This window comes from Otolemur garnettii, unplaced genomic scaffold (assembly GCF_000181295.1).
Source record: "Otolemur garnettii isolate 467f Iridium unplaced genomic scaffold, OtoGar3 scaffold00106, whole genome shotgun sequence".
Classification (NCBI taxonomy): Eukaryota; Metazoa; Chordata; class Mammalia; order Primates; family Galagidae; genus Otolemur; species Otolemur garnettii.
Genome location: NW_003852501.1, coordinates 6,694,087 through 6,717,899, shown reverse-complemented (window position 1 = coordinate 6,717,899; position 23,813 = coordinate 6,694,087). Strand labels below are relative to the sequence as shown.

The window sequence follows — 23,813 nt, the reverse complement described above, 5'->3', positions numbered from 1 at the left end:
CTGAGTATGGAGTCTGCTATTTACAAAGTACTGAAAACTAAATTTTGCATAGAAAATCTAAAGATAAAGCGCTTTTTCACCGCAACATTGTTTTGACTCAAATATTGTTTTGAATATTTACTAAACATCTGATTTAACATTGTGTAGCATTCACCTGATATAAGAAAATAGAAAATGTTTCCTTTTAAAGAAAAAATGTTGCCATGCAAATGCTTCTGATATGGATCTAATTCAGAAATGGAATTTTCAGAGAATGTGCAGCTGTTGGCTTGAAAGAAATGAGGATTAGTTTGGATAAAAGAAAAAATTTTAATGACCTCTAGCTTCTGGTTTCACCTACATATAGAATTATGGTTCTAAATTATAAAGTTAAGTTTAAACCTTCCCTAGAAAAATACACACATTCCCTAAATATATGCTTTCCTCTAACTGGTAATCTAAACATACAGCTAAATGTAGCTCTTTCAATTCTATATTCTATAATGAGTAACAATGCATAAAGATAATCAGAGAAGCCAAAATTACTCATTCATGTCTTATCTATATTCTAACAGAGGAAATTATTGGGAATTGAAACTCTTAAATTCTAACCTCAATTGAGGTGAAGTTTTTTTTTTTTTCAATCCCAGCATATAAACAAATCAGAATGCAAGAGTTTCATTTCTTCAATTATACCTTCTACATATCATATAAACATAGAATGACTTTTTCTGAATTATAAAAACAGAGCAAAATAAATCATATGTGTATTTATTTCATGCTGTTCACTGATAAACTAATTCTAAAGCTATAAGCCTATTTTCCTACCCAGGGAGTCATGCATTCCTAGGACCAAGAACTTTAGAGCCCCCACCCCCCAAATAAGGAGCCTATTTTTGAAACAATAATAATTCACAATTTTTAAAGCACTGTTTATACTCCCTAAGAAAGTTGAAACGATTTACTTCCTTTCTAACCTATCTGTCTCCACTATACAAATATAGTGAAAGGTGGGCACAGGGAGCTCTTCTGGCAGGAATTTCTTTCTCTGTCTCTTTCTCAAGGGGTTATTCTTTGTGGAGGGTGAGAAGGAAATGGCAAGCTTTCCATTTTAAAAGAAAATCATGGAAACAACTATTCTAGAAGAAAGCCATAACCCAGACTTTTAAAAGGCAGGTGTCTATCTACTAAAGATACCAAGAAATCAAAAGCTCTTTGGCTCGGCACCCATAGCAAGCCACATGCACCGAGGCTGACATAGTGAGACTCTTTCTCAAAAAAAAAAAAGGATCTTTGCCAAGTAATGCTAATTTAAAAAAATTCAGAAATCCTTTTTAAATTATGTTGATATGAACAGATACTAAATAATGTAAATTAATGGTTTTATCTATATAATGGATTTTTTTCACTGAAATATAAATTTTAAGGTACAACAAAAACAGGGCTCATTCATTACTTTTTAAGGACTGACTTTCACAAAACTACAAAACAATTAAATAGTGGTTACACTCTTAAATAGGTAACTTAATTTTGCTTAAGATGAAAGATGGGTGCTTAGGCTATGTTTATATAACTCTCAAGATCTAATGAAGAATAAGAATTCCATAAACAATCTCAATAATTACAAATATCTAAACATCTAGTATCATGCAGACCTGGCATCCAGATGGTTTGCAAAATGTTTCTAGTCTTCATCTGGAGACCTGGGAAAATGGTTTTGAATATTATCTAACACTAATGGCAATTACTATTTTAACTTCCCATCTAAAAACATACTTTTTTTAAAGATAAAAAAATGAATAAATATGTATTGAGTTGGGTTTGTGCCCTAACTGGGCTGTTGAAATGTGTGATTTAGAAGTCATGTAACTTTTCTAAGCTTTGATTTTCCCAACTGACACTGGGAAATAATCTTATTTAACATCTACTTCATCATAAGGGCAGTGTGAAGGCTGAATGAGTCAATTTTGGTCAAGTTCCTTGAACTCAGATGAAAGATGTTTTAACAGCATAATTATGATAATAAACAGGTATCATGGGCAAGAATTTCAAGTTATATATTTATTTGGAAAACTTCAGAAGAAAAGTCCCAACATACCTGAAGTTGCATATCAGCTGCAGCACAGACCTTTTTAGATTCACAAAGACGAGACACCATGTTTTTTGGCAGTGGCTTGATGAAACAAAAGAACAGATATGTGAGTGTGCTCCTCACGGAGCCATTGCACACTTATATAATATCAAAGGGAAAAACGAACAATAGAATTTCAGGTAGTTTTAAAATAACTTTTAAGTATTTTAGTTGACAAGAACACAAATGAAGACATTTTAGTTAATTTCGAAAAGTGTTAATTGTCAAATAAGGGTTCGTATAGGAAATTACAGGATTATATGGTACCAAGATACTGGCAGTGATCTTCAAAAATCTGTTTACAACCTTAAAGGGAACACTTTTTCTGTTCCTTTGTTACCAAGGAGTACCAAGTACTCTCTCGATTTTTAAGTGCATATAACGGATTATAGGTGTAAAGATTAAAATGTCAAAAAACATTATAATTCATGGTTCCAGACAGTATTGAAAATGAACTGACATCCTAAAAAATAGGCATGATAATGAATTGCAGATTCTTTTTTTTTTTTTTTTTGGCTAGGGCTGGGTTTGAACCCGCCACCTCTGGCATATGGGGCCAGTGCCCTAGTCCTTTGAGCCACAGGCACCGTCCGGAATTGCAGATTCTTTTGTTTTCCAACCTGAAAGAACTGCAGAGCTTGGACACTTAGTTTAATGTGCCTATATGATTTAAGGCTTTCTCTGTGGGACTAATTGGGCCTAACCCTATAACATAAAGAACATCTTAAAACTAAACTAATAATGTAGTTAAAAGTACTTTGTTCAATCTTACTCTACTTTAAAATCATTAAGACTGATGTTAATGGAAGAAAGATACCACTCTATACAACTCTATTTATAATCTAAGCTGAAAGCCTCTCTGAAGAGAGATACATTATCTATAAAGACCAATGGGAGGTTACTCAGTGGTACAGTTAGATAAATCAACCAGCTGTGAATCAGAATGTGGGCTGCCTGCTGGAAGGGGACTAAACCACTACCACGTATACCCCCAGCACCTACAGTAGCGCCTGGCCTGGCACCAGGCAGACGCTCCGTAAGGATTTGCTGAAGGAATTGTGCACACATGGTAACTTAGGAAACAGCCTCGTAAGTGAAAGGCTCCAGTGATATCTGATGACTTCTCAGATGACAAATCTGCACCTTTTTTCTCTACTTGGCTATTTAAAAAAAAAAAAAGCAACCAGGTAGAAAAGGTCATTTTAAAGAGTTAAGACACAGACTGGAAGAAGTATAAATTCTAGTACAGGACAAGGACCTGTGGTTTTCTGACACCAGGGTCACCCATCTAGTGTGAAAGAAAAATTTCTTCCAACAGAATTTGAAAAAGTCAAGATTTTGTTAAGTCCATCTGCCAAGGCAATAGCATGTGTCAAAATGTTCAGGTTTCTTTAAGCCTTACTTTATATTTTATCTTATGTTGACAGGATTCATAATACAGTTAGATTTTTCATGTTCCACTGAGTTCTAGTAGTTTTACTTTCACAAAAAAAGTATACATGAAGGAAGACATTTGCTTGTTTAACTAACAAACATATAACTACTGTGAATGAGCACCACGTTAGGCAGAGGGACACCAATGGTGGAGGGCAAGATGCTGCCCCCGACCTCAGGGCTTCCCAGCAGGCATTCTCCACAAGGGTGCCAATTCCAGAGTTGCTAACAGCATACAGGATGGCACAAAAGCCTTGACCTTGAAAGGCTTGACTGAGTTAATAAAGTAGAAGTGAGATTTGCAAAATAAATAGGCATTATCTAGATAAGAGAGCTGGGTGGGAGGGGACAAAAGGCATTTTGAGCAGGGGAAACTGTATGGGCAAAGGGTAGAAAGAGCAAGGCTGCCAGAGTTGAGGGCAAGAAAGGACAGCATCTCTCTGCCAAGCTGGGGCCCAGCTCTACCCCCAGGCCACCTCTGTGGTAAGCCACAGAGGGCCTTTAAATAAGGACAGGTTTGTGTTTTATAAAGATTCCTCTGGTTGCAGTGAAGAGACCTGAGAGGAGGAAGGTAGGAGTGGATTAGGAAGGCTCAGTAGGGAGGTTCCTAAGCTAGAGCACGAGTGCTGGGGACAGGAGGCAGTGGCAAGAGTGGGAATGAGGGGTGAAATTTTTTATTTAATGTTAGGAAATGCTTAGGCAGGTTTAGGATGGGAAAGACCCACAGAAGGGACAAAACCTAAAGATACAGAAAAGAGAGGAGAGGATGGCCTCCAGGTGGGCTCCTGAAAAGGCAGGAAGAAAAGTACAGGCGACCGCAAAGGACTAGCTCAGTCAGAAGAACAGGTCAAAGAGCTGCAGGAGGCTCCCTGGAGATGCTCTGAGGTCGGAGGGAGGAGCTGGATCCAAAGGGCTCAGGAGAGGGGACACAGTGTGCAGACTGTTGGTGGACATCCATCTTAGAACTGTAGGAATATAGAAGATGGACTTAGGACAGGGCCTCCCTGTCAGGCATAAAGAAATGGGGACCACAGGCGAACAGAACACAAGAGGGACAAAAAGAAAGGCCAGTGGAAAGGTGCCCACTGGGGCAGGGAAGTGCCAAAGGGTAGGGAGAAGCAAACAGCCCACTGGGCCTCCAAAGGTTCACCATGTCTGCCAGTTAACAGAAATGCTAAGTATTCCATCTAAGAGCCAACCAGAGACCCCTTTCCCTTTTGAAATAGCTTATTTAGAGGCCAGTATCTTAAAGATTCAAACTTACATAAGAACAGTGAATATTATAGGACAAATTTAACAAGGCTTAATTTTTTCTTTGTCAGGTTTGTATAGGTGAAAGGCCTAAATGCCTCTGGCCAAAAAAGCTGTTTGAGAGAGAGCAGTGAAAAGACTTTGTGCAGGCATACTTGTAAGAAACTGAGGCAGAATCCCGTGTGGCCAGGTTGGTTGTGAGCCTAACATGACCAAGGCTTTGGGTGGAATAGCATTTACTGTGTGAAGGAATTAAGGTTGACTTTATAAGGCCAATAAAAAAGCCCTTTGGAAAACTGGCCAGATACCCATCAGTAACCTTTCCTGATCTGTGACGAAGGTAGCTTGCTGATGGGTCTGGGAATAGAAATGTGCTCGAGGACCTCAAGAGAAGAGGAATTTACACAATGCATATAGGTATCTAATGGCACAGATAAAACTTGGGCTTGCAAAAGGCCTTTGAGAAGTCCAGCCTGAAAATTCCTTATAAAAGGTTCCAGCAAAACCCCCTGACTTAAGGCCTAGATGGGAGTGGAGGTTTGCACACAAATTCCTGTATGCCCAAGAAGTTTATTTATGCCTTGTTTAAAGATCTGAAGTAACAGCCTCCAAATGACAAGGCCAGCAAGGGCAGGTATTCAATCTACCTTGTTCTTCCATAGCCTCAGGCATCATCAGATAAGAACAAAAGAAGTAATGGCTAACAGCATGTTCTCCATTAAGTTATGTTAAATTGGGTTATGTTGAAAGGGTTATGTCAAAAGGTGTATGTTGAGTGGATTATCGGAAGCTAATCATGAGGTAGTCACATAATGTTTAAATGGATCAATGAGGTCACTGCTGTATAGTGCGCATGTACAAAATTCCCTATATAAACCAACCACAAATAAAGAAGCTCACCATTTTGCCTAAGCGAGCAGATGGTCACCTTTGTTTAAAACACAATTTCAGTAAGCGTGTTATTCTCTGTGACATCGCTTTTCTGTGAGACCCATACGGCAACAGGTTTGCAATAAAATGAAAGATGTAAAGAAAGGCAACATGCAAGGACAAGGACAACTAAAAATAGTTTATCAGAAAATAGGTACTCAGGAGCCTTTGGGACAGCACATGCCTCTGATCCCAGCTACTCACTTGAGCCTAGGTAAGAGTTCAAGTCCAACCTAGGGAACACAGTGAGACCCTGCCTCTAAAAGCAAACAAAAAACCTTTTGTATTCAAAAAAATCAAATGTCACCACTGGTGAAAACTAAGTGAAGGGGACATAGGTCCTCTCTGTATTAATTTTTACAACTCTCTGTGAATCTATAATTATTTCAAAATAAAAAGTACAACCCTCCCCCAAAATTATGTATTCAAGTTCTATTATACATATTACAAAGAACACCAAGAACATTTGCCAAAAATATAAAGAAACATATAAGGAGAAGATAAGAACAATCCAAGTAGAACAGTTCAGAGGACAGAATCATTAACACATCCAATCACAAATTAAATAATACATTTATCTTATATGTGGTATCTACAGTAAAAACAGATGTAAAATCTAGTTTGCTTGTTAGTCAACCGGAATTAATAAATGTATTTTAGTTCTTGAAATGGAGTTATACTTATTCTCTTATAAAATACTTCCTTTTTTAAAAAAAATAAAAGAACAACAGCAAATAAGAAATCCACTTAAACACCACATAAATTTGTTTTCTTTTAAGGCTTTTAAAACAATAAACAATATTTAGAAGTTCAATCTTAAACTTCAAATTAAAAAACGTTTCCTGGGTAAGATTTTTTCTGTAAATATCACTTTACCAATCACCCATAAATAATCAATACTGAAATATGGTCATCCCCTCTTATACATGAGGGGCTGGTTTGGGGACCCTTCAGCAGGTTTTGGGACTCTAGAGGACACCAAAATCTGTGGCTGCTCAAGTTCCCAATTCAAAATAGTGTAGCATTTTCATAAATTCTATGCACATCCTCCTGTATACTTTAAATCCTCTCTAGATTGCTTTTACCATACCAATTTAAATGCTATGTAAATTGTTGGTATTTTGTATTTTTTAGGGCATATGACAAGAAACAAAAGTCTGTATATGTTCAGTACAGACACAATCATCTCTTTTTCCCCAAGTATTTCTGACCTGCTGTTGGTTGAATCCATGGATAAGGAACCCACAGATATAAACAGCCAAATGTAATTCAATTTTGCTGTTAATTCCCAAAGTGGTTATAGCTACAGAGTAACACAGATGTTCAATATTATAGTCCCTTAAAAAAAAAGACTCTCACATCTGATACACTGAAGAAATAGCACATCAATCCATCTAAGATGACAGGTAATGTGCAATTATATATAAATAAAAATGTATTTAAAATACCTTCACCTGAAATAATATAATTGCTTTCACTGTATTAATCTGAAAATTTACCAAAGTCTGTAGCATTCAAAATAACTTTTTCACTATCTAATTAGCTGTAGTCTTTACTAAATTCTACATTAATCTCTGTTTTCCAAGGGAGAAAATAGTGCTTCCCACTGATCCCTAGTTTCCTATCCCAATAGTGACATATAATTCCCCAGTTCTTCTTAGGATCTCGACATTGTCATTGGTATAAAAGAATGAAAAGAACCCTACCAGCATACTAAGGATGCTATAAATCAAGGATACAGTTCATATTAAGTAAATAAATTATGGTAAAGAACAATTGTGCAAAAAATGTCAGGACTTGAGAGCTCTTTGAGATTGTTTCCAGCATCTTAACTCCTGACCACTGATATGGCTGCTTCACACTATTCAATGAATGTGGAAATACCATTCTTTCCATAAGCCTTTCTTATTGGACCAATCAGAGTTGAACTGAGAGCATGGTCTGCCTTAAAACAAAAACCTGTCTGAATTTGAAACTCCTATCACTGTGTTTCACTGTGGCATACAGGAAAGACCACAGGTTTTGGAGCCAGACAACTAAGTTTCAATCCTAACTGTGCTGCTTCCCACCTCAGTGGCATATTGTTGGCAATTTACTGAACTTCACTTAGCCACTGAACTTCCTCATCTGCAAAATGCTGATATTATCTTTTCATAGGATTAAAAAAGGATTAAATAAGGTAATACATTTTTAAAAACCTAGTATAACAATCAAATTCTAAACAAGAGATGTGTTTTTATAGCTGCCTGTTTATGTTGCTTTTCATTTATTAAACAGCCAAGTACCTTTACCCAAATATATGTGCCTCCTTAAATTACCCAGCTTTAGAAAAGGATACTTTTTCTAACATAGTAATTAATCTAAGGTTTATAGAAAAATGATGAAATGAACTAATGTGTTATTAATCTATCATTGTTTCAGCATCTACCATAAAACTTGGTCATTATGTCACTTTTTGAAAAGATTTTATCTCACCTTAAAGGAAAAGGTCATCAAACAATGAGTCAGTTCTTCATCTGCAGGTCCAGTAATTCTTTCCTCACTTGTGTCAAGTATATAAATAAGCTTTTCAAAGAATTCCTCACATGTGATATCGTAGCTTTATTTCTTGCATTTGCATTTGACTTTCCCATCGTTTCCATCACTCCTCCCTATCAGTTCATATACATCATCTGTATTTCCTATGACATCCTTTAAGTTATTTAAATCCCTGTCTGATGGTTATGTTAAAGTTACTTTGGTAATTAGCTGTTTTAAAGTCCTTGAGTCTAATTCTATTGATTGCTTTATCTTGGGCAGTCAGAGTTTTGTGTTATTCACATCCTACCATAGGCCTGCAACACTGCAGAGGCCTCTATCTGGTCTCCCATCCTGCTCCCAACAGTTCTCACAAGTACCTGGCCAGTAGAAAACAGCCTAGAAGTGAATGCAAACTCCCCTTTAATAGGACCCTTGGGTACCTGCAGACTGATTCGCCAGTCCACACCTGGCCTCCAACAACTTATTAAAATTTTATCTGATTGCTTCTTACCCCTTATTTGGCAATTAGCCTTTATGCCTCGCTCTGCCACAGGTGAGCAATCTGTGTATCCTTGGGTACAGACAACTAGATGGCCCTGTGACCTCAGCAATCTTACGAGCTCAAGGAATATCAAGATTTTACCTGCTTTTCCCTATAGTTAGGCTGGCCATAGTGTTCTTTTCAGCTTTCTACATCGTAGGTGGACAGAAAAATCCCCAGCAGTTCAGATTTTCAGAAGTAACACCATTTGGGCTTTCCATTTCCAAAGAAGGGGGTGGGGGGCAAAGGCAGAAAAGCTTCATGAAGAATGAACTCATGCTTTAAGTGAGGAACTAGATATCATATTTTAGTATTGTCAAGCAGACATCTATGAGTACCACAGTTATTGAGTTTTGGGCAAAAGAGTTTACTCAACTAATATTCACTGACTGCCCATTATGTCATTGAAGAAAATAGATCCCTAGCTCTCAATGAATTTACAATCTAGTAGACATTACTATTTTTTAAATTACTATTAGAGAAAAAGCCATTTTTTATTATTTCAGTTCTTGCAGACTTAAGGAACGAAAAGACAAGGTTTTGAAACCCTATTTCCTCTAGAACTTGACCTTTTAACCAAAGGAACTGTACTCATTACAAAACTGTTTATACTTGCTATCTTTGTTCATTTGTAAGTTTTCTCTACCTTAATTTAAATAACAACATACAGTCAACAAACTGCAATGAGGGACAGATACACATATGATTGACTTTCAAACACTTCCAAAGGAAAGGAACTCATTGAACACAGACATGCATTATTGCAATATATGTGAAAAGTGCCAACCAATAATTTATCTATTCTATCAATAAATTCTAAGGATCAGCAACTATTATAAGTACTGTGGGAAGAATGACAAAAGATTCTTTCCTTCCAAACTCCAGTTGGACTCCTCTCAACTCTCTTCTCAACTCAGTCCCAGACTCCTGGTCTTCCATGTCCGTCCATCTATGCATTGTCTAGTTTTAGTAAGAATCTCATTAAGCCAATTTAGCCAGTACCCCACCATCCTCAAAATCTGATTACCCTCGATTTCTAATCAGGTTCCTTGTTCTCCACTGAGAAAGGAAAAACCCTTTTTATCTTGAGAATTGTGAGCCCCCTTTAAGTATCAGGCCCAGAAAGTCACTGAAATGGAACAGCAATCTCTTGTCATCACTCCCCCTTGAGATAAATAATTACTTCTTGATGCCACTTGCTTTTGTAAACTCTAGACTAACTAATGCCAAGCAGCCACAAAATGTTACACGATGGACACTCTAACAGCCCAAAGCTCAACATGTACAGCCAATCACTAACCAATATTATTTCTATAAGCCAGGGGCAATTCCTGTCAAATATCTGCATTAGCCCACCCCTTGTCCCTTTTTGCCCTCAAAATCCTGCTTTGGGTTGATGCAAAAGTGGTTTGGAACCATGAATTTTAAATCACTTTAACTAGGCTCAAATACATCTTTATTAATCAAAATAGAAACCATTAGATCATTAGATTTCTTCTGTTGCCAAGAAGAAATAAGTTTGTTTATTCCAGTAGAATAAAAATCAATGCTTTAAGATTCAATGACCTCTCGGGAAGTATTTTCTGTATCCTGCTAGCTATGAAGCATTTTCCCTCTGGAAAGTTGCTGAGATGCTTAAAGTGGCAGTCGGTTGACATGAGGGCAGGTGAATTTCTCAGATAAGGCAAAACTTGGTAGCCCAATTTGTTCAATTTTTGAAGCGTTGGTTGTATGACACGCAGTTGGGCACTGTTGCGAGGAATTGGACTCTTTCTGCTAACCTTTTGGCTACAAGCGTTGCAGTCATCAGTGCATCTCATTGATTTGCTGAGCAGACTTCTCAGATGTGATGGTCTCGTCAGGATTCAGAAATCTATAGTGGATCAGACCAGCAGCAGACCACCAAATAGTGACCATGAATTTTTTTGGTGTAACTTTGGCTTTGAGAAGTGCTTTGGAAGTCCATCCAACCACTGAGTTGGGCATCGGTGGTTCTTGAACAAAATCCATTTTTCTTTTCCTTTTTTTTTTTTCTCCAGATATTGTCTCACTCTGTTGCTTGATGATAGAGTGCTGTGTTGTCAGCTCATGGCAATTTCAAACTCCTGGGCTCAAGCGAGCCTCTTGCCTTAGTCTCCCAAATAATTGGAACTACAGGCAGCCACCACAATGCCCTACTAGTTTTTCTCTTTTTTGTAGAGACAGGGTCTTACTCTTGCTTAGACTGGTCTCAAATTCCTTGAGCCCTGAACTCAAGTTAGAGGCACCTGCCTCAGCCTCCCAGTGCTAGGACTACAGGTGTGAGCCACCAGGCCTGGCTATACAATTAACTTCTCATAGTATGTTACAATCTGATCCAGAAATGGTTCACTGTTGCACAGAGTAAGAGAAGATGACACTTGAAAATGATGATTGCTCTGATTTTTGGTGAGCTCATGAGGTACCCACTTACTGAGCCTTTTCACCTTTCCAATTTGCTGCAAATGCTGAATGATCGTAGAATAGTCGACATTGAGTCCCTTGGCAACTTCTCGTGCAGTTGTCAGAGATCAGCTTTGATGACTGCTCTCTATTGGTCATTATCAACTTCTGATGGCTGGCCACTACGACTACATTCCTCAGCTTCAAGGTTCTCATCTCCTTTGCAACACTACTTGAACCACCAACGTACTGTATGTTCATCAGCAGTTCCTGGCCCACACATATTGTTGCTATTCCAAGTTGTCTCTGTTTTATGCCCCATTCTGAACTCAAATAAGAAAATCACACAAATTTGCTTTTTGTCTGACATCACTTCCATTGTCCAAAATAAATATGAACATCAAAAAGTCATTACCAAAAATCATAGAGAAATGCACATTAAAATGATGTACAACAGGACTACATTTAAGAATGTATTCTAGTATCAAACAGCAAATTTTAACAATGCAAAACATGCAGTTACTTTTGCACCAACCTATAACAAAAGATAAACAGACCACTCCCTAAGGCAGCTTGGAAGTGTGTCTTAGGCTGCAATCTTCAAATTGGCCCAGATAAACTCTCTGTATTAATTTTGCCTCAGTTTCTTTCTTTGGGTCAACACCCTTCCCCCTCCATATGATGTCTGATCACCCTTCATGTCTGCACCCCAAATTCTGTAAGGTCTGTTACCCAGAATTCCCCTGATGTTTCCTCTTAGTAATTTTCTATACATTGACCCCCCCTTTCCTTGGCCACAAATCCCCACTTTTCCTTGTATTCTGAGTTGAATAGGACCTTTCTCCCCTACTATAAAACCCTATTATAGTAGCCTCCCTTGAATAAAGTCTGCCTTATTGTTCTTTAATGAACTCATGAGTAATTTTTCCTTTCACAAAAACAAAGACAAAACATCATCCACAAAAGGATTAGAATTCTGATGCCTGTATCACAGGGGTAGGACAAGTTTATGATGTATCTTGTAGTTGTGCAACTTTGGGTTTGCACATTTGGGTTTAATTCATTTTCAATTTATTTAAGTATCCTCAAAATTCAATTCTGCAATTAACATGTGCTGCACTTGGTTGTGGGGGGAGGACCAAGATGGTGGCCAAGTAATAGATTCCTTGTGACTAGGGAGAGAAAACTCCAGGCATCTCTGGCTGGTGGGATCTGCCCAGAAACAATCCTTTGGGGACACAGGGAGTCAGCAAGAGACTTCTGTACCCCATGAGGGGGACAAAAGCAGTGGAGAACTGGCAAGTGGTTGCATGCGTTCCATCAGTCTAATCTTGCCAGCAGCTGTAAGTACAGCAGCAGTGAGATGGCAAACTGGAAAGGCCTTACCTGTGAGCTGTTTGGGTTTTTTGGACTTGGCACTCAGTTGAACTATCTTGGGAGAACTTGGGCAAGAGTGTGGAGGGCTTTACGTGTTATCTAGGGCCCCAGACTGAACTGCTAAGCCAGATGGAACTAACAGTGTTTGGCTGTGGGCCGCGCGGAGCCATTGTGGGAAAACTGCCCCACCAAACTCTGCCCTCAGAGTCACAGAGCAAGAATTGCGCAGGAGACCTTGGGCAAGTAATCTAGTGACTGAGCAGCCTAAAAGCAGGGACTGAGACGCCTTACAGCCCTGGCCCTCAGGGGCACAGAGTGAGACTGGTTTTGGCACACTGGGTAAGTGAGCAGTGACTTCAGGAGTGATCCCAGTAACAAGTGCTTTCCTGGGAAAGCTTCGGCTTAGCCAATGTTAGCAGTTTAAAGTGCCTTTTAAGTGGGCTGAGGAGAGATTTATGCTCTCCACCCTGCGGGGTTTGAGAAATCAGTAGATGCCTCTAGTCTCCTATATCAGCATTGTGATTAACATCTCATACCTGAGAAGATCACCTGTTGCCCAGACAATATTCAGCAAGATATATACACTGCTTTTTTAAAAATTTCAACATTTTCCCTCTAGATTTTTCTTTTTTTCCTTTTCTTTTCATTCTTCATTTTTCTAGTTTAAATAAAATTTTCCATTGTTGCCTCTTTAACAATTAAAACTTAATTTTTGCTAGTGTTTCTACCCCTGTTTTTGGTTTCCCCCCCAATTTTATCCTGTAAAGTTTTCTGTTTGCTTGTTTTGGTTTGATTGATAGCACTTTTGTCTTTCCTCTCTCCTTGGTGGAGATGGAGTACAGTGACTGAACAGGCTGGCAAAGAGCTGCTGACCTCAAGGGAACCACCCAACCTGGAACCCCCAGAGGTTAGGGGATTCTACAGTGGGTCAAAGTACCCTACTGTACACCTACATGGCTCCTGTCTCCCTCTTTCTGTGCCTCTCTTCTTTTTGTCAATATTCTCTTTTACTCATGCCTTCTCCTTTCTCTTTTTTCCTTTTTAATTTTTTTTTCCTTGCTTGCTCTTCAATCTTCTCATCTTTCTGGTCTGGTACTAAAAGGACTCATTGAAACCCTAGTCCAGAAGCCTGGTAACTTAAAGAGCAAGAGGAAGTGAAAGGAAAATTAGGGCAAGGAAACAGATAAAAGAAAACACTCATGAGGATAAATCAGCAGAAAAATCCTGGCAACGTGAAAAACCAGTCCAGAACACTCCCCCGCCAAGGGATCATGAGGTAGCTACTGCAGAGGATTCTACCTATCAAGAAGTGTTAGAAATGACAGAAAGGGAATTTAGAATACAGATGATGAAAATGATGAAGGAAATGATGGAAACAATGAATGAAACTGCTGATAATGTGGAAAATAACCAAAAGGAAATCCAAAAATAGAATCAAATAAGTGATGAACGCCATGAAGAACATAGAAAGGATATAGCAGAGCTGAAGGAACTGAAGTAGTCAATTAGGGAACTTAAAGATGCAAATCTGTTGTTGTCTAATCAACAACAGATTAGACAATGCAGAAGAAAGAATTAAGAATCTTCAGAGGAAAATAACTCAGATAAAGAGGCAGAAAAGAAGAGAGAGAAAGCGGAATGTTCACTGACAAAACTATGGAACTTGATGAAGTGTTCACGCCTATAGTTCATCCTATAAGGGAACATGTGAATCTCTCTAAATGTAAAATATAAATGTTTTAACGCAATAACTAAGAAAAAGACATGAAGGCTATGTTAACCAGTTGAATGAAAGTATTTCAAATTGTATATAGAAACAGTACTCTGTACCCCATGATAATATTAATGTACACTGCTATGACTTAATAAAAATAAAAAATAAAAAAATAATACATTCAAACATACTAGTTATAGGTACCCAAGAAGGGGAAGAAGAATGCCCCAGGGAAATGGAAGCCATACTAGAGAATATTATAAATGAAAATTTCCCAAATACCACCAAAGATTCTGACACACTCCTTTCAGAGGTATATCGGAACTCAGATCACCTCAAATCTAACACAGCTTCTCCAGGACACATAGTAATGAACCTATCCAAAGTCAAGACAAAAGAAAAGATTCTTCAAGCTGCCAAGAGTAAGTGCCAGTTGACCTACTGGGGCAAATCCAGCAGGTGACTGCAGACTTCAGTAATGAAACTTTTCAAGCAAGTTTTTTTGACTATTTACGACTAAACATGATACTCATCTAAGTTTAATCTACTTAAACAGAATAATCTCCAACCCAGAGTTCTATATCCTGCTAAGTTTTAAAACTGACAGAGAAATCAAATCATTTACTGATTTGCAAACATTGAGGAAATTCACCACAACAAGACAAGCTCTACAGGAAATCTACAGGAAATACTTCTACCTGACCATCACAATGGATGAAAAGCAAAGTAAGAACTCAGAAATTAAAGGATAGAACCTAACTTCCACAATGATGCAAAAGATAAAACTAAGCAATGGACTCTCACAAAATAAGACAAATAGAACACTACCACACTTATCAATTCTCTCAATAAATGTCAATGGCTTGAATTCCCCAATGAAGAGGTATAGATTGGACGATTGGATAAAAAACACAAGCCATTCATTTGCTGTCTGCAGGAAACATACCTAGCTTCAAAAGACAAATTAAAACTCTGAGTTAAGGGTTGGAAGATAATTTCTGAGGAAAACGGAATTCAGAAGAAAAAGAGGAGTTGCAATCATATTTTCAGATATATGTGGATTTAAAGCAACTAAAGTCAAAAAAGACAAAGATGGTCACTTTATATTGGTCAACAGAAAAATACAAAAAGAAAATGTTTCAATTCTAAATATTTATGTACCCAACTTAAATGCTCCCAGATTCTTGATAAAGACCTTACTCAGTCTGAGCAATATGGTATCCTATAACACCATAATAACAGGGGACTTTAACACTTCTCTTACAGAGCTGGACAGATCCTTTAAACAGAAATTAAAGAAGGATATAAGGGACTTAAAAGAGACCCCAGAACAACTGCACTTAATAGACGCATATATAACGCTCCATCCCAAAGATAAAAAATATACATTCTTCTCATTGTCCCATGGAACATTCTCCAAAATTGATCATATCCTAGGACACAAAACAAACCTCAACAGAATCAAAAGAAATGAAATTTTACCTTGTATCTTTTCAGACCACAAGGCACTAAAGGTGGAACTCAACTCCAACAGAAACGTTCAACCCCACACAAGGGCATGGAAATTAAACAACCTTCTGTTGAATGACAGTTGGGTGCAGGAAGAAATAAAAGAGAAAATCATTAACTTCCTTAAGCATAATAACAATGAAGACACAAGCTACCAAAACCCGTGGGATACGGCAAAAGCATTCCTGAGAGGAAAATATATACTTTAGATACCTACATTTGAAAAGAGAGCGCATCAACAAACTCACAAGCAATCTTATGGAATTGGAAAAAGAAGAACAATCTAAGCCTAAACCCAGCAGAGGAAAAGAAATATCCAAAATTAATTCAGAGATTAATGAAATTGAAAACAAAAGAATCATTCAGAAAATTAATGAAACAAGGAGTTGGATTTTTGAAAAAATAAATAAAATAGATAAACCTTTGGCCAGACTAACTAGAAATAGAAAAGTAAAATCTCTAGTAACCTCAATCAGAAATGATAAAGGAGAAATAACAACTGATACTACAGAGATACAACAGGTCATCTCCGAATACTACCAGAAACTTTATGCCCAGAAATTTGACAATGTGATGGAAATGGATCAATATTTGTAATCACACCCTCTCCCTAGACTTAGTCCAGATGAAATAGAGCTCCTGAACAGACCAATTTCAAGCACTGAGATCAAAGAAACAATAAAAAATCTCCCAACAAAAAAAATGCCCTGCTCCAGATGGCTTCACTTCAGAATTCTATCAACCTTCAAAGAAGAGCTTATTCCCGTACTGCAGAAATTATTCCAAAAATTTTAGGAGGAAGGAATCATCCCCAGCATGTTCTACAAAGCAAACATCACCCTGATATCAAAACCAGGAAAAGACCCAACTAAAAAGGAGAATTTCAGACCAATTTCACTAATGAATATAGATGCAAAAACTCTCAACAAAATCCTAGCTAACATATTACAGCTTATCATCAAAAAAGTCATACATCATGATCAAGGAGGATTCATCCCAGGGATGTAAGGCTGGTTTAACACACTCAAGTCCATAAACGTTATCCACCATGTTAACAGAAGCAAAAACAAAGACCATATGATCCTCTCAAAAGATGCACAAAAAGTATTTGATAAAATCCAGCATCCTTTTCTAATTAGAACACTTTGGAGTACAGGCATACATGGCACATTTCTTAAATTGATCGAAGCTATCTATGACAAACCTACAGCTAATATTTTACTGAATGGAGTAAAACTGAAAGCTTTTCCTCTTAGAACTGGAACCAGACAAGGTTTCCTCTGTTGCCATTACTATTCAATAAAGTGCTAGAAGTTCTAGCCAATACAATTAGGCCAGATAAAGAAATAAAGGGCATCCAAATGGGAGTGGAGGAGGTCAAACTTGCCCCCTTTATTGATGATAGGATCTTCTACTTAGAGAACCCCAAAGACTCAACGACAAGGCTCTTGGAAGTCATCAAAAAATACCTCAGGATATAAAATGAATGTCCACAAGTCAGTAGCCTTTGTATACACTAATAACAGCCAAGATGAGAGGCTAAGGATACAACTCTCTTCACCACAGTTTCAAAGAAAATGAAATATCTAGGAATATACCTAACAAAAGAGGTGAAGAACCTCTATAAAGAAAAGTATGAAACTCTAAGAAAGGAAATAGCAGAGGATATTAACAAATGGAAGAATATACCATGCTCATGGCTGGGAAGAATCAACATTGTCTATACTTCCCAGAGCAATTCAACGCCATCACTATTAAAATACCAACATCGTACTTTTAAGAAAAAATGATTCTGCATTTTGTATGGAACCAGAAAAAAAACCCATATAGCTAAGACAGTTCTTAGTAATAAAAACAAAGCTGGGGGCATCAGCATACCAGATTTTAGGCTGTACTACAAAGCCATAGTAGTCAAGACAGCATGATACTGCCACAAAAAGAGAGACATAGACATTTGGAATCAAATAGAAAACCAGGAAATGAAACTAGCATCTTACAACCACCTAATCTTCGATAAACCAAATAAGAATATACACCGGGGGAAAGACTTCCTATTCAATAAATAGTGCTGGGAGAACTGGATATCCACATGTAAAAGATTAAAACTAGACCCACAACTTTCTCCACTCACAAAAATTGATTCAAGATGAATAAAGGACTTAAATTTAAGACATGAAATGATAAAAATCCTCAAAGAAAGAATATGAAAAACAGTGGAAGATATTAGCCTGGGGAACAACTTCATGAAGAAGACTGCCCTGGCAATTGCAACAACAATAAAAATAAATAAATGGGATTTAATTAAACTGAAAAGCTTCTGTACAGCTAAGGAGACAACAACTAAAGCAAATAGACAACCTACACAATGGGAAAGAATATTTGCATATTTTGAATCAGATAAAAGCTGATAACTAGGATCTATAGAGAACTCAAATTAATCCACATGAAAAAAGCCAACAATCCCATATATCAATGGGCAAGAGACAAGAATAGATCCTTCTCTAAAGAAGACAGATGAATGGCTAACAAACACATGAAAAAATGCTCATCACCCCTAATTATTAGAAAAATGCAAATCAAAACCACCCTGAGATACCATCTAACCCCAGCAAGAATGGCCCACATTACAAAATCTCAAAACTGCAGATACTGGCATGGATGCGGAGAAAAGGGAACACTTTTACACTGCTTGTGGGACTGCAAACTAATACAACCTTTTTCGAAGGGAGTATGGAGAAACCTCAAAGAACTCAATCTAGACTTCCCATTTGATCCCACAATCCCATTACTGGGTATCTACCCAGAAGGAAAAAAATCCTTTTATCATAAGGACACTTGCATTAGACTGTTTATTGCAGCTCAATTTATAATCATGAAAATGTGGAAACAACCTAAATGTGCACCAACCCAGGAATGGATTAACAAGCTGTGGTATATGTATGCCAAGGAATACTATTCAGCCAGTAGAAAAGATGGAGACTTTACATCCTTTGTATTAACCTGGATGGAAGTGGGACACATTATCCTTAGTAAAGCATCATAAGAATGGAGAAGCATGAATCCTATGTACTCATTTTTGACATGAGGACAATTAATGACACAGTGGGGGTGGGGGAAGGGGAGAGCAGAGAGAGAAAGGAGGAGAGAGAGGTGGGGGAAAGGAACAGCAGAGAGAGGGAAGGGGTGGGGTCTTGGTGTGTGACACACATTTTTGGGGCAAGACACAAATTATAAGAGAGATTTTACCTAACAAATGCAATCAGTGTAACCTGGTCTCTTGTACCCTCAATTAATCCCCAACAATAAAAAAAAAAAAAAGATGTGCTGCACGTGATTGCAAAAGTACCCTCACGCAAAATTTGTTTTACTGATACCCCAACAAGTTCCCCTCCAAAAAGGATCAGTAGTTGTAATAAAAACCTCAGTGAATATAATCATGTATTAAATATGCAATTACCTTATAATTAAAAGATGAGGAGGTTAGAGATAAGGAAAAATGAAAGTAGGAAAATAAAATGAGGTCAGAATTGAGGTTAGGCATATAAAAACATGTGTCCTATAATTCCATACAATTTTCACAGCTGGGCCATAAATTTAGCTTTGGGTTTTTCAGAGAGCTAAGCAGTGTTAAAAGAAAAACTTTAAACAAATTAAATTTAGCAGGGTTTAATTGAGCAAGGAATGATTCATGAATTGGGCAGCCCCCCAAACCAGAATAGATACTGAGTAACTCTGAGGCTGCCACGCAGTTGAATGGTATTTATAGACAGAAAAAGGAAAGTGACACACAGAAAAGAGAAGTGAGGCATAGAAACAGCTGGCCTGGTTAGAGCTCAGCTTACACGATATAGAATGGTGTTGTATTTTAACATAACCCCAGATGTACCTCCTCCTATGTACCAGTTTAAATCATGTCTAGATTACTTACAATACCTAATATCATGTAACTATTCTGTAAATACTTGTTATGCTATGTTGGGCTTTTACTTTATTTTTTTAAATCATTTTATTATTATATTTTTTCAAATATTTTCAATTTCTCGATTGGGTGAATCTGTAGATGTGGAATCTGGAAAACAGAGGGCCAAACATACGGCAGAATTAAAAATGTGAGGGAAAAGGTGCCAGGTGCCACAAAAGAGACTTTAGGAGACAGAGATTATTTATAGTGTCTGAAAAGCAGTCACCCTAATAATTAATGGTGCCTCTGTATTATTGTAATGGTAGTGACTCCAATTCAGAGCTCCATTCCCATTATAAAATATTAAAAACATGGGTGGCACCTGCGGCTCAAAGGAGTAGGGTGCCAGCCCCATATGCCAGAAGTGGTGCCAGGCGTCCTCAAACTGCGGCCCGCAGAGGACATTTATCCAGCTGACCAGGTGTTTTTGCCACGCTGCCTGTCCTTTTAAACTATAATCCGGCCCTCCAACAGTCTGAGGGACAGTGAACTAGCCCCCTGTTTAAAAAGTTTGAGGACCCCTGGTTCAAACGCAGCCCCGGTCAAAAACTGCAAAAAGAAAAAAATATATATTTAAAACATTTTGGATATGTTTTGGTTTTTGCCAGAGACAAATAGGAAGAGAGTGGAAATGCTGTGTCCAAACTTAACTATAGTGAGCTGATGTGCTTATCTTAATAATTCAAACTGTTTCCGTATTGTTCTTTATATCTCTATTATTGTTCCATACTATTCTTTATTTAAGAACAAACATGCCTATATTTTCTTCTGAGAACTTGAGATTTACCTTTAGATGACTACCACAAAGACACAGACTAACAGTAAGTGCCAAAGTTACCTGTAAACTAATAAAAAATGATTTAAGTCTTGAAGTAGTTGGCTATCCCGCCCCAGCCCCAAGGCTTTACTACATAGGTAGCAGTTCCTATTTCTAGTATTTAATTTATCCATCCTATCTTCATTGAGGTATCCAATGCTTTAAATTTAAATTTCTGGAACCCGGAGCAGACCCTGAGGTGTAATCAGCTGTCATGGTGTGAAAGTCCCCTCAAAGCATGCTAGGGTGTGGAGGGCCCACCCTCTTTATGCATCCAGAGCACACATCTCTGCCAGCACTCACTCCCAGTGCTTGTTCTGTATTTTTTTTAAATGAATACAGAATACAATGTGGCCAAAAAGAGAAAATGAAAGACTACAAAATTGACCTCATGTCAAGAAAGTAAAGTCTGGTTTCTTGCTCAAAATTACAATTTGTGTGTCTAAAGAAGAATTTTAGGAATGCTAATTACCCAACTACATGAAGCCCAAAGCAAGCTGAAACCAGGAGCGCCGCATTAGCTGGAGCCTCTGGAAATACAAAATCTCGGGCCACACGTTCACTAGTTCACTAGATCATAATCTATGTCTTAACCAGACCCCTATGTTAAAGTCTGAGACGCCCTGAAAAACATAATCCTCACAGTGACTTGAAAAACAACATCAGAAAAATTAAATCTTTTTTATTTTACAAGCCGAAAAACTATCACACTATGTGAAGACAGAGAACTGGGTCTGAGGTTAGCTGTCTTGTTTTTATCGCCACTCATTTGCTTTTTGACTTCAAGGAAGTCTCAAGGTGTAGTTCTGTTTTCCCATTTCTAAAATGAGGATAAGAATACCTGAACAACAAAATTACTATGAAGATGCAATAAGGTAACATTTAACCAGTCAACTCGTGACGTGTATTAACTAAATGGGAGAAACTCAAGTCCCTGCACCCGACACATCTGACTTTCCAAATGTTGTCATAGTTGGGTGACCACCACGCAGATGCACATGACAGCCCTAGGTTAGGATTGGTGCCTTGGTACAAGATCAGTAACAGCACCCTTTCCTGCTTAAAAGTATTTTGGCTGGGACAATAGATCACACTGTCACTCTATTAACAACTAACGAACTTAATGAGTCCTTCCCATGAGCCAAACACCATCACCTGCCCACAGCCTGTGCCGTGCTGCCTCACCAGAGAGAGAAAGCTGTCGGCTGCATTGCTGGGATAAGCAAAAGGTGTAGTGTTTATTGCCTTTACATAGGAATAAGAACATTAAAGTAATGATAGCTATTCTATCATACTAACCCAGCACGACATTATGGAAAGATTTTAGAACTAATGTCAATACAAATGCTTTAGCAAACTTGGTATAACCTTAATTCTCTGAATATTTTGCCATGAGCTTAACTTGTAAGCCTGTAACCTCATGAACTTCCAGCAATTTCCTATCATTTTACAATCTTATTAGTACAATTTAAATAATGTTATGTTAAAAGTTTAATACCAAATTCTTACAAAGCCAAGTCCCTATGATAAAGTATCATCTTGCTTATGACTATGTATTATGGTAGAAGTTGCATAAATATTAAAAGTTAAGACATTCTCTGGTACAAATCCTTGCCATAGTAATGATTCAACTCCCCTTAAAGCAAAGAACTCCGACCATCGACATCCTCTGGGAACAGGAGGAGTCTAATGATGAAAACTTGTTGAGACGTGGTCATCCAGAACAAGAAGATATTTCAGGGGCATAAAGCCAAGTACCAAAGCTGCCCAGGCTTCGAGTCAGCAGCTTTGATTTCCCAGCTGATCCCATTCCACCCCGAGCTGTGTCATGACACTAAATCCCCATACGTGTCTATGATGGAAAAACAACTGGATCACAGCATGTCTCAACCAGCTTGTTTTGACAGAAGCAGTAATACAGATGGCAAATAATCAATATAATGAAAATGCTGTCTAGGTCCAAAGAGGCAAAATATTAGGGTTAAATCCATGGGAAATATTGTTTTCACTTACTCGATTTTTAGTGGTGTTTTCTAACAAACAAGATGACCTAAGATAAAGAACCTTTAGAAACGCTTATATCATTATGACAGGTCCACCACTGGCTCAAAGAAGCAGAGGTCAGATGGCTTTGAGTTTGACAGGGCTCAACATTAAACTTTTTTTTTTTGAGACAGAGTCTTACTTTGTCGCCCTCAGTAGAGTGCCACAAAGTCACAGCTCACAGCAACCTCCCACTCCTGGGCTTAGGCTTTTCTCTTGCCTCAGCCTCCCGAGTAGCTGTGACTACAGGCACCTGCCACAATGCCCAGCTACTATTTGTTGCAGTTTGGCTGGGGCTGGGTTTGAACCCACCACCCTCTGTATATGGGGCCAGCACCCTACTCAATGAGCCACAGGTGCCGCCTTCAACATTAAACTTCTAAAGTGTAATAGAGATTTAACTTCCATTTTTTTCTAAAAATATTCCAGTTGGGTGTGATGGCTCATGCCTATAATCACAGTATTTTGGAAGGCTAGGGGAGGAGGATTACTTGAGCCCATGAGTTAAAGATGAGCCTAGGCAACAAAATAAGACCCTGTCTCTACAAAAAAATTAAATAATTAGGCAGGCAAGATGGTGCAAGCCTATAATCCCAGCTACTAGGAAGGCTGAGGCCAGGAGTTGGAGGCAGCAGTGAACTGTGATTGATTGCACCACTGCACTCCAGCCTGGGTAAAAAAAGGGAGATCCTGTCTCAAAAAAAAAAAAAAAAGAAAAGAAAATCCAATAATATCATGTTTTACAGTTTGTATACATTATCAAATTTGACTGACTAAAGTTTTTGAAGTAGGTATGAGAGCACTGTTAATTTTTAATTTCAAAATATTTAATCTTTTCAACATAAAGGAGCAGAAAAATCCTAGAAAAGTTTATTGACTAATCTAAAGTCACCTGTGCATGGTGGTGGGGTCAGCTCCATCTCTATCTCCCTCTTCAATGCTCTTGTCTAGACATAATTGAAAAGCACTAAAGCTGAAAATAAGAAAAGTTCAAAAACAACTTAAACCTGCCAAAGCGAATCTAATTTTAGTTGTACTGTAATGTTTACCTTTCATCTTTATTCACATCTCCTGAAACAGAATGACAGGAGATTTATTACAAGTCTGTATGTCTCCTTGAAAATAGAACGTAAGCAATTTTAGCCTTAGGCTGACTTTCACCAACTAAGGCAATAAACTAAATGC

At 37.9% G+C, this 23,813-nt stretch overlaps 1 protein-coding gene across 4 annotated transcripts in view; it reads right to left on the bottom strand.

The window, feature by feature from the left end:
• MIPEP (mitochondrial intermediate peptidase) overlaps positions 1-23,813 on the bottom strand; it is a 178,349-nt gene that overhangs the window by 79,244 nt on the left and 75,292 nt on the right. For all 4 annotated transcript variants that reach the window (XR_002775000.1, XR_002774999.1, XR_002775001.1 and 1 more), the window contains exon 15: positions 2,078-2,152. Coding sequence is in view for 1 of the 4 variants with exons in the window: in XM_003796717.2 (XP_003796765.1) it covers positions 2,078-2,152 (75 nt within the window). In the remaining 3 variants the exon portion in view is untranslated. The remainder of the gene's footprint in view (positions 1-2,077; positions 2,153-23,813) is intronic.